A 12,214-nucleotide genomic window follows, 5' to 3' on the forward strand; every position below is an offset into this window, starting at 1 on the left:
CACAAAATTTTTTGCAATTTCATTTGGTTTATCAGTTAAGACACCCTCATGATTTCTAATAATTGCTATTTTACTTTTAGCTCTATTATAGAGAGTTGAATTATGAAAATATTTAGTGTTCTGATCTCCCTCTTCTGACCACCTTTCTCTAGACTTTTGTCTCCAAAATATTTCTTCTTTGGATAGTATATCTTCTTGTTTAGCTAGTAGTTCTCTTTCTAAAAAATAATTATTATTATTCATGCCATTCTTAATAACTTCTATATGTAATTCCTTTAATCTATTTTTGATGTCTAGTTTTTCTTTAAAAATGTTATTGAAGTGTTCTTTGTTCCATCTAAGAATCTTTTCTTTGAGCATCTTCATTTTGGACACAAAAATAAACATTCTCAAACCTTCAAAATTACCTTGTGACCACCATTCTTTGATATTACCTAGAAAGCTAGAGCCTAAAAACCACATTTTTTCACATTTAAATGAATTTCTAGTAGGTTTGTGAGGTTCATAAAGTTTGAATTTGATAGGGAAATGATCATAACCAGCAATCGGAAGAATAGAAGATTGTATATTTGGATTATTTACTTCGAAATCTCCTTTGATTAAAAAACCTGTATAATATTTCAGCAATATACGCAAAATCCTTTTTTTTGTTTTTCCACGTGAAATTCCCATTATTAAGTGGAATACCAATCAAATTGTGAAATTCACACCATTTTAAAAAATCTTTCATAGATTGAGAGATCTGTAGAGATCCCCCTATTTTTTCATTCAAATTTAAAATAGTATTGAAATCTCCTCCTAGCATTATTAGACTGTTTTTATAATTTTTCATGAATTGGTTGATTTCTTCCCAAACTGATTTTCTCTCTATATTATTGACTAGGCCATAAATGTTAATTAGGATAAACTTGAGATTTGATTTCACACTTTTGATTGAGCCATTGATCCAATTATTGTTTGATTTTAATATATCTAAGGTTACTTTCCTATGGTTCCAAATGACACCTAATCCCCCAGATGCACCTACAAATTCTTGCATAGTAATACTCCAATTACCTAAATTTTTACCTAAACTAAGTCCTTCTATCTTATTTAGTTTCATTTCTTGTAATAAAATAATTTCATATTCAAATAATTTTATGTTTATTTTTGATATTTTTTTTTTGCTAGGGGCATTTAAATCCCTAGCATTCCACATTGTGATCTTCACAAATCCTTGGGAAGGATCTTCCCCTTCCCTATATTAAAAAGATAGCTTATTTTTTGCTATTCTCGGGCTTCACCATCCTCTTCTCTAAGCTCCTTGAGCGATTTTCTTACTCTCCTAGATTTCATCTTGCCATAATTAGGAGATTTAACCCCTTGTTGATTCTTTATTATGCCCAACTGTTCTAGATTCTCTTGAGCACTTTTAACTGTCTCAGTTTGAATATTCTCGTTGACCTCCTTTTCATCATTACCCAACTCTTGTAGTATCTATTATGTTATGCACTAGTGTTACATGATTACTCTATCCTCAGCCTCACATGTCCTTCTGGCAATTAGAGTTTCTTTATTTGACTTGTTTTCTTCCTTAAAAGATAAAAGATCCCTTCTAAGATCTTCAAAAGTACAATTGTCTCCTCTTAGCTGTAGTACTTGTTGCACGAGTTCTTTTTGTAGAATACTGCAATTGTCTTCATTTTCAAAGTTGAATACTTGGATCAATTCCTCTGAAAGCCTTTCTATGTTTTCCTTTTCCTCCTCCTTTAACACTTATGTTTCTGAGTCTTCATTCCCCTCCACTTTCTTATTTAAAAAATCTTGGAATTCTTGTACTGGTATATCTTTTGACCTGCTTACTCCTGACATACTTGTAATGATTTTGTCTTCAAAGTACTCTCTCTTTGGGGAGGGAGTCTGCCAAAATTTGGTTAGCCACTTCAAAAAATTTTTATCTGATTCTAAGTTCACCAGAGAGGGTTCTTCAAATAGTTACCTTTGTACCTTCATCAGGATTTTAGTGTTTTTGCTCTCTTCCTTTGTTAACACTTCTTTGAATAGGGATGATTGTTCCATATCATCAATATTTCTATATGAACAAGTTGGACTCTTGTTACCCACCAAATTGGTTTCTGATCATTTCTTATGTTCCCTATCTAGCTTTAAAGCACCTTGCCTGTCCTTAATTTTCTTTCCTTTCCGTTTTTGTTTTTTATTGTGAACAATTATGCTCTGTATTTTGGCTCTATTGTCTGATTTGGGGGGCTTTTCCAAGCTAAGGAAGATTTTCCTGCTTCATTAGTTCTAACTGGGGTAACTTTTCTTTGCTCTTGTCTAATTTTTTGACCAATTCTGATTGAAAACTCGCTCTGTTTTCCTCCGCTGTTGATATAATTTTGTCTTGTTGATTTCCATTGCTTTGGAATGAAAAACTATTATCATTTTTCCCTTCAACCTTACTTGGCTTTACTTCCCTTATATTATCTAATATATCTTTTGTATTCTTTAAGACAACTTCCTCTGCTTCATACTCTTCTTGCATCATTCTAAGGTGCCCTTTTTTGATCATGAAATGAGATTTATTGAGATTTGATTTTTTTTGCAATGTTTTGAAGGAACACTTCCACTCATCATCAAGTCTGATTATCTCTGTGATCTTACCCTCATATTTTTGAAAGTTTAGATTGTAAATCAATCTGTTGGTAATTGTTGTCATAGAGGTTTGCACCCTTGTCCAAAGTTTTTACCTAAGGACAACCTTGTGAAACATGGAAACAACCTCCAAGCTATGGGACTTGAACTATGAGGTTGAGTCTTCGGAGAAGGTCGGATTCCTTTACTATCAGGGTGCACCTAACTACTCTTGGAGAGGAAAAGGGAGAAGGAATGCATGAAAGCAAATCTACCTATTCTAATCTAAGGGGGTGATGCACTAAAATAGAGTGTTCAAACCTATCTCTGCCCATACATGCACTATTGAACCATCATGACACCAAAAGATATACACATTCAAACTTGCTTTAATCTAACAATCACATGTAGATCAAAAAACCCAAATGAATGACACAAGGAAAGAGAGGATTCACTTATATACCATTCATAGGCCAAAAGAGATATAATCATGCAAGATTGCAGATCTCTACAATACACCAATGAGAGGCAAATAGTTCTTACACTTTATATCAATGGCTGAGGAAGATAAGGCAGAATGTCATACAGTTCAGAGGCAAAGGGAATTTACACTGAAGTTGCAGAGCAATATCAGAGAAGTCAAAGAAGGGTCGACCTTAACAAAATATACAAAAATTACCTTTATAGCTCAGGCATAACTAAGATATTTCCCAACTGAAATTACTCTACAACCGCTGCCATTAAGTCCTACAGAGAATAATCATGTAGATCTAGGGAAAATCTAACCTCAGCACAGACATAAATGCAATGAAATCTGATCTTTGTTGGAACAAGGCCCTGAGAAGACAGAAACAATGCCATTAAATTGTCTGACCAAGTAGATGGATCGAATCAGAAGTGGTGGAGTATTCTCCCTCATTCACTGAGTCCAGCCTTCATCCAAGAGTGGTTGGCATTGATCACAGGGATTAGATCGTACGGGAAAATTCAACTCCCTTCATTTTTTGGTTCATGAATCAGCAGGGTCAGCAAGTCAACTGAGCTCTGCCACTAGGATGAGCCATGTGGATCAATGATCTTCTTTTGTTTTGCCACTATGTATAGTCTCCGCACGGTTGATCATATCTTTTAACTAACTGTGCCACTTCCTCAAACCCTTACCACAATGTAACTACTAGCCATCAACCCTAACTGCACTGCCTTCATCGTTAATACCTTGGCTGGGCCCTTTGGGTGCTTTCCCACATTACTTAACTACCTTGCATCTTCATATTGCGGGGAAGCACCGACCGTTGATCTTGCTTTGATCCTTTCCTTTAATGTTGACATTTTGAACTGGACTCCACAGAATTCTAAGGACACGTGGCACTGAGTGGCTATCTCACTATACATATCCTCCGAGAAAATCTTCATGGCGAGATAGCGATGGTCGTCGATCTGAGACCAAATCAAAGATGGAGAAACTGCACAGAGTACCCTGAAGAAGTGGTGGGTCCATACTTGCTATGTTGCTATGAGTATACAACTTGCAACTTTCTAAGTGAGATAGCGATCATCGTTGATTCAAGATCGATCGTGTAGAAGACATTTGATGCATCATTGAAGAGAAATATGGTGGGTCCCTTGTTGCTATGTCACTATAGTTAAAGATCGATCATTTCCTCATAGTGACATAACAAGAAATGTCGATTTGCCACCATCTGACGGCCCTAAAGGTACACCCAACTTGTCAGTGTACCAACCAATAGGAACTGGCCTTTTTCAACCTGTCTGGTAAGTCTCCACGTTTGCAGCCCAGCAAGGGAAACAAGACCCACAATCCACGTGGCAAGCACTTGCTACCTCGCTATACATAACTTTCAAGCACCTTTCCATAGTGAGTTAGTGACAACTATTGATTTTTCTTGATCTGACAATCATGAAAGACTTTCCATATTACTGCGCTTTGCCCTTAATACTTCTGGCCCCACAAGAACATGTGTCACTGAGTCGTTATCTCGCCATGCATAACCTTCGAGCAACTCCCCATAGCGAGATAGCGACGATCGTAGATCAAGACTGATCTGTTGATCGGAAATCCTCATGTGTTTACAGAAGGGGCGTGGGTCCAGGGTATCGATGATCATAGTCATCCTTCCACGTCGCTTGTGGCCCCATCATGTTCGCTTCACGACACCTCGCTATGTCGCTAATGGCAAGATGCCTGAGTTTTTCGATAGTGAGATAGAGAGTGTCGGGGACTCTATCAAAACTCGGTGCCAAAAAAACAAAAAAAACCACTGTCATCATTCAAACCAATAATAGTTACTGGGAGAATGGGGGGCCATCGTGTCTTACATTTCACAACACCTCACTATATTGCTAACAGTGAGATGAACAGATTTTTCGAGAGCAAGGTGTTGGAACGACCTTTATTTCGGCGCTGACTTCTGGCTGCTTTCATCAGGTCCCTCTCCTGCTCTGACGGTACTTACCAGGTGCACGTAGCTAAAAAGGTCGGCCAAAAAATGAATCTTGACTACTGCCCCTTCACATTCTAGTCCCACTTTCCATAATTCCTAGTACTCGCTATGTTGCTATTGGAAACAACCTCACAACTTTCATAGCGAGGTAGCGACATCCGTTGATCTCATAAGATCTAACGATAGGGAGAGTTGCGGCCAGTGGAAACAAATCATAAGGTTTTAATCATTTTATTTGGTATTTCCTAGGCATTAAAATAATACAAAAGATGGAAGGTGACCATTGGGCGGGGCAAGCATTTAAATTCAAATTTTGGCAGGGGGGGGGGGGGGGGGGGGAAATGGTAACAGTAATGATTTTAAATGGTTTAATATTCATCTTGTTTGCCCTACATTTGATTAGGAGTTTTATGTTGTTACATCTCTCAAAGGAAGCCTCTAATCCAATTAGTTCTCCCATTGATCTTCCTATCCTTTTAATAATACCTATTTGATTTAAATTTGGAGGAATAGAGTTAATGGAGAACCATGTAGGTATTAATTTTTTTAGATAAGCCTCATTACAATTTGGTATCTAATCAAGAAACTTAACCCCATAAGCCTTATAAAAATAATCAGAATTCAAAAGAAAATCTTTTTTCACATCTTCCTCACTACAGTGTATAGAAACCAGTCTATTAGTATAATGAGAAATACTTACCTAATAGCCGCAAAAGTCTTCCAACCAGTCAATTAGATTATGAAGGTCTGCTTTAGGGCCATTCCAAAAAGCGAATAAACTGACTTCTTGACATTCTTGCCAGCACTCTTTGCTGTCTTGATTGCTAATAATTAAGATCTTGTCTTCATGATCTATTGGAGTGCAACTAAGGGAAAGAGAGTTAAAAGAATTCATATGAGAATTGGGGCAAGAGAGAGGTGACCTGTGAAAAGGAGGAATGTAGGTTTTTAAAAGTACAGAGCTAAGGATTCCTAAATTTGGGTTGGCTAATCAGTGGATGGTTTGATGGTGAAATTGCTCTGTTGGGTGTAAATGGGATTGAGATTATGGCTAGCATATTTTGTTAAATTAAGGACAAAGATTTGCTTATCTAAACTAACTGTTGAGTGAACCAAAGGAAAATCTCTGCCCGGGAAGGGATTGGTAATGGCTTTTTGATTAGGGCAAAAATCTCGAACAACACTATCCTCCTAGTTTTGTAAGCTAGTTAATGAGGAAAAATGGTTTGAGATCTTTACTACATATGGTGAGATTGCTTGTTGAAATTCACCCGACGGTTCTTGCACCTATATGCTTCTGACTGCGTGATTGTTTGATCTATATGCTAGTGGAGGCTTTGGGCTTGTTTTCGAAAACCCCCATTTTTTAGGGTAAGCATTTTTGCGAGAATATTGACTAGCTGCTTTTGAACGAAATGTCTTTGCATTTTTCGCTCTTTTGCTTTTCGTTTTGTTCACCATTTTTTGCTAATGTGAAACTATTATTTATTATTAATTATTAATTATTAATTATGATATTGGTTTTATTATTAATAAAATAATATACATATATTAAATTGATAATAATAATATTTATTTAATTAAATAATATAATAATTAACTTATTATATTAATAATATTTATTATATAAAAAAATTAATAAACAAACTACATGCAATAAATATATTGCAACCCTAATAGGGGTGGCTACTAAGTGACCTGGTTATTAAAGGCAACCATTGCCTTGGCAACGTATACTACTATGGCAACGTTCGTTGCTTTTGCAACTGAGAAGGGTGGGGGAGGTCACAACCAACCCCCTCTTCCTTTTTTAATTTTTTAAAATAAATTATGCCTTAAACAATAGGAAATACCCCCAATCCAATAATATCATGTAATAACAAAAAACCATTAAGGGCCTCATATACAACTATTTTCCAATCGCCCCGCCTTGCCCCCCCTACTTTAAAGATTAAAGAAACAGGTTTATTTTAATACAGATTTGAAAATCTCAATAAGACAAACCATATCTAAGTATATCGCCAAATAAAATTTACTCAATATGATGTTTTTTCAAAATTGATTTCATTCATAGACGTTTTCAAAAAGAAAAAAATAGTAAATCTTAACAACAAGGGTTTCAACCAGAATTAATTTATGAAGACAGATCCATAACAAACACAGAGAAGATAGAGAAATTTTGAAGGGAAACTACTGCACAATCTCAACAAGATCTTACCTCAATCTGATGCTAACCAGACGAATGCTCAGAGCTTACAAGAATTCACCATTTCTCGAAATTTTCTCCTCTAAACTCGTGTGTGGAGAAATGAGCTTTGATTCCTTAATAAAGAGGTTTCTCCTTTTAAGGTTTCAGTTTTGCAGTCACACAAACCCTTTTTCTTTATTATTTTATTATATTTTAATTTCATGTGCAAACTTTTTGCATTTAATTAAAATAAATTTTATTAAATCTACTCTCTCTCTCTCTCTCTCTCTCTCTCTCTCTCACACACACACACACACACACACACACACACACACATTAAATCACATGACGCCTTTAATATATTTATTAATTCAACTTATAATAATATTTAGAGTTTATTATTAAAATGAAAATCCTATATAAATTATTATTAAATAAAATAAATATAATTACGTGAAAATTAAAACTTTAATTAAATCTTTTAAATTAGGTAAGAGCCTACAACACAATGCTAAATTGTGAGCCTCTTATCAAAGAGGTCTTGGGTTCGAATCTGCTCGAGCGCTTAAAAAATAATAATAACTTAATCATAACACATAATAATTAATCATTGCTTTGGCCTCTTACCAATAAAAAAAGATCTTTTAAATTGAATTCTTTTATTTAATAAATTCTCAATTAGATATAATTAAACATTAATTTTTCTTTATAAAATTTTCATTAAATCAAATCATTTAATAATCCTTTTTATTTGGTTTAATTATAATTGAAAATCACAACAAACCCACAATCCAAATAAGAAAACCCAACTGAAAGACAAAGCACAAATTCAAACTCCAGGGTCAAAATCATGAATTCAAGTCACTTGATGAATTCAGAAGGGTAAATAATTCATATACTTGTCCTACATTCTAGGACAATTGGCTTAAGGTTAGGATTTGGACTCCAGAACTATCTCCTAGGTCTTTTACCACTAAGATACTATGATAGGGCACACTTATCTTGGCAATTCATAGAAGTCAATGTATGGTACCTACAATCTTCATAAAAGTTGAGCATGTACATATACATATAAATCTAAACTAAACAAGCAATGGCAGGGAGTGGTGCATTGCATAGATCCTAACTAGCAGGTGACTACGATTCCCTCCCTCAACAACATCAAAAATGTCAAACATACATGTACACCATACATATTCAAGTATGGGGTAGGTAACCATAGAAACTGCATAAAATCATCCATCTATCTATCATCATGGAATAACAAAAATCACTATATGTATTATTATTGAAAGACTAATCATGAACACATGAAATAACTGAGTATCAAGTAGCTCATCAAATATATATAAACTAAGATTGAAGTAACATCCAATCAAATCCGGTAACCAAATATTGCTAATCATAAAACACAATCATAACATTGGCCTAAAATAACTCGGCAATCCAACATGAAAAGTAAACTAGGGGTAGGCATTACATCATGTCTTCTTAACTAATTTCCCCAATGTTGTGTTCTTAGGTTGAAGGTTTATGGATGAATTAGAATCAAGGAATTTAGGCGAAAAGCATTAGTCCTCACACACCCTAACGTTGCACATCTATAGAGCCTAACTATATATTGGATTTCAATAGTTTATCTCTATTTCTTTTGAATGTGAGTTGACACCTTAAAAAATAGTTCTTGTTTTTTGGGTCTTGATGAAACTTCTTGTAGAGATTGTCAAGCATTGAAGGATCAAGATGTCATCATTTCAAAGTGTCACTTGATACCTGCTCAAAGATATTGCACCAATAGTTGCTCACTCAAAAATACTAGTATTTGTGAGCAAATGTCCTAGTAGTGTTGCACACATGTCTCAATAGTGGTGCACAAATGAGCCATTTACCAACCAAGAAAAGCTTTAAAATATCAACTATTAGTACATGTGTTACCATTTTGGAGCTTATTTAAAAGTAGCACTCAAGGTTAAAACACATTTGACTGCAAGGGGAAGATACCCAATACCTGCACATACTAACTTTGTGCACTTGTAGATCATATGTTGAGTTTTGATGATTTTTTTTGGTTGTTTTCATACATGAGTTAACTACTAAAGCTAAGGTTTTAGCTTCTGGCTATTTACAAATCTCTTCATAGAGATCATCGAACACCAAATGGTAAAAAAATGGCCATTTCAAAGTGTTACCAAAATATTGGCCTCTAATTCGTCAATACCAGCCCACTCAAAATCACTTGTGGACAAAGGTCCTAATAGTAGTATACAAATACCTCAAAAGTAGTCCACAAATCTCCAACAGAGATGCACAAATGAGCCAATCATGGAAAAAAAAGTGAAAAAATAATAAACTACAAGTACATAAACGATGATTAATACATGTGAGATTAATCAAAGGAGCAAAAAAATAAACAAATTAATCTCTCAAAAAAATAAACAATCGCTATGAAATTCAAGCTAGCAACATTTTAGTCCTACAATGGAGACATGTCAAGATGATCCAAAAGCATTGGATTACAAGCAAGTTTAAAATCAAAAGCACAGTCCCATATGATAGCACGCTTTGTGAAGTGAGAGCTATACCTATTGAGGCCCATGCTATGGTCCACCTCATTAGCTATCTTTAAAAAAATGAAAAAATGGATGCAAGTAGATGGCCCTAGATGGCCTAAAGAGGTCTTTGATGATATTTTGTGTAAATATAAAAAGACTTGGATGCAACAAAACATCAAGTGGATGAGCAAATGGGATATCCATTTCAACATGTGTCATGCAAACAATAAAGAAATAAAAGTATTTGTTATGAAGAAATTCCATAAAAGAAATTGGGGGAAAGGGCTTGGTAGGAAAAAGACTTACTACCTCGGCAAATTCAATCCCACATGTGATCAACACCAAAAGGAGTACAAAGAGGTCGACATAGCGCAGAGAGCTAAGACTCATATTGAACAACTAAGGACTAACTCTCATCAACTTTGATGTGAGACTGGTTGAACAAAGAGGCCAAAAGAGCTCTGGGAAGAGAGAATCTGCATGTTTTGCAATTTTAGGAAGGTGAAAATCGAGCAACACTTTGTTTGAGAATGTGAAGCATACAGAAAGAGCAGGGTCAAATTTGTAGATTTCCTAGTGACAACTCTCGATACAACCTATTCAACAAGGAGAACATTGAGAGGTTTGGTGGGCTCATCATGAACCTACACAAAAAGCAAACCAAATTAACAAATTTGGTTAAATTGGTGTAGTAAGAAAGGTATTCCATAGACTATGTTCAGCCTCATAAAAATCTCATCTAGGTATCTATCTATTTATAACAAAATAAAAAACAACATAGTAACAATTATTTGATCTTTCCCTAATAGAGTCCCTTGGTCAAGCTGTAAGATACCCGACGGCAGGAAAAGATCCGGTCTTGCTAGCCGTTGGAATGGTCGTCCTCATGATTAAATTATCGATGTATTTCACAACTGTAGAAAACAATAATAAATACGTACGCCGACCCTACACAAAGCTTAAAATGTACGCTGAAGATAACGACATGTACAGCTCATCCATACTATCCATATCAGCATCCAGCTGGACATTGCCAACGGGAAAAACAATCACTTTATTGTAGTTGCGGATCTTATTATTTATTCCCTCCAGGGGGACTGCATGCAACTGCAGCAGGGTAAAGCAGTGGTGCAGAGATCGAATCCTGGGGAGAGCATAGGATGGAGGAAACCCCAAATATGCGCCCAAAGAGGTTCAGAAGCACCAGCCTGCTTTGCTGCTGCTGCTTTGGCTCCGACGATTCTACGGCTGAAAGGTTCCTTCTTAAACCCTCGTGGTTCAACAGGTTTAGAGGTTCGAATCCGGGGGCTGAAGGTACAGATTCTCACAAGTGGTGGCGCAAGGGCTGGAACAGCGTCAGGCGTGCGGGCGAATGGTCTGAAACCCTAGTGGACGATTATGCTCGGGGTTGCTGTGGCAGGACAAAATGGAAGCACTTCGTTCGGAGGTGTAAGGCCGACGGGAAATCCATCTATAATTGCAAGCCTGCGAGTCTAAATTATGATCAGATAAGTTATGAGCTGAACTTTGATGACGGGTCCAGGGATTATCAGTACGAGGTGTTGCCTGCCGCGGGGAATTTTAATCCCTCAGTGAAGCTGAAGCAAGAGCAGCAGAAATGAAGAAAGCCCTAATGGATGCGCTAATCTTGTAAAGAAAAAGGTTCTGATTTAAATTAGATGCGATTGCATTGGACAGGAATCCTGTTCGTTAGCACCTATGCGTAATTCTGTCTCTGGGCCGAGTGCCTTATGTATCAGTAGAAATTCTTTTTGAGGTCGGTTGCTCTATTCATTGTACTTTGATATATTTATTTCAGGGGTGGGGGAATTCTTTTTGAGGTCCGTTTGACTCTATTCTTTGTACTGGGGTTTTTTGTTTGTTGGGTGTGGGATTTTCATAGATGAACATTGGGTTGTTTCAGTGATTGAAAGGCGTATATGTATTTAAGGGTTTGCAATGATTAATACTATTGCTATTTTGGAAGAAATTTCCTAGTTCGATTCTTTCTGTCTCCGTGTGTTTTTCTTTTTAAATTTCAGTTGTTTGCCTCATCAGTTTTTGTTCGGTAATGAAACCTCTTTTAGGATGATCAAATTTCATCTGGTTCGTGAATGCATCTATTTGCTACACCTAAATTTCATTTTTCATTAAGACATACGATTAATAGGACTTACCTCTGGTGAGGAGTGGATGCCCTCTGCCTTTTCTTCATGCTTCAGGGGATGAAACAAATTTCGAAACTAAGGGACCTGAAAGTTCTGACGGCTCACCCTAGCTATATACTCTGATCGAAAGGAGAAATTACAACAATCGTAGAGTAGTAAATTGGAAAGCAGCCTCTATTTTATTTTTTATTCAGTATTTATGGTTTGGAAAAAATAAAAGCATTGTGCACA

General features: G+C 36.0%; 1 protein-coding gene across 1 annotated transcript; it reads left to right on the forward strand.

Moving 5' to 3' along the window:
• The first annotated feature begins 10,893 nt into the window (after positions 1–10,893).
• Positions 10,894–11,805, forward strand: LOC149537729 (uncharacterized). Its single transcript, XM_089799105.1, has one exon. It carries the CDS (start codon positions 10,976–10,978, stop codon positions 11,435–11,437), a length of 462 nt encoding a protein of 153 aa, XP_089655231.1. The 5' UTR covers positions 10,894–10,975; the 3' UTR covers positions 11,438–11,805.
• The last annotated feature ends 409 nt before the right edge of the window (positions 11,806–12,214 follow it).

The sequence above is a fragment of the Cupressus sempervirens genome, chromosome 9 (assembly GCF_028749045.1).
Source record: "Cupressus sempervirens isolate cs-2001-9-10 chromosome 9, ASM2874904v1, whole genome shotgun sequence".
Lineage (NCBI taxonomy): Eukaryota > Viridiplantae > Streptophyta > Pinopsida > Cupressales > Cupressaceae > Cupressus > Cupressus sempervirens.

What these genes read in the sequence shown, in the direction of transcription:
- LOC149537729 (XM_089799105.1), top strand. Translation starts at nt 10,976, where the DNA reads ATGGAGGAAACCCCAAATATGCGCCCAAAGAGGTTCAGAAGCACCAGC.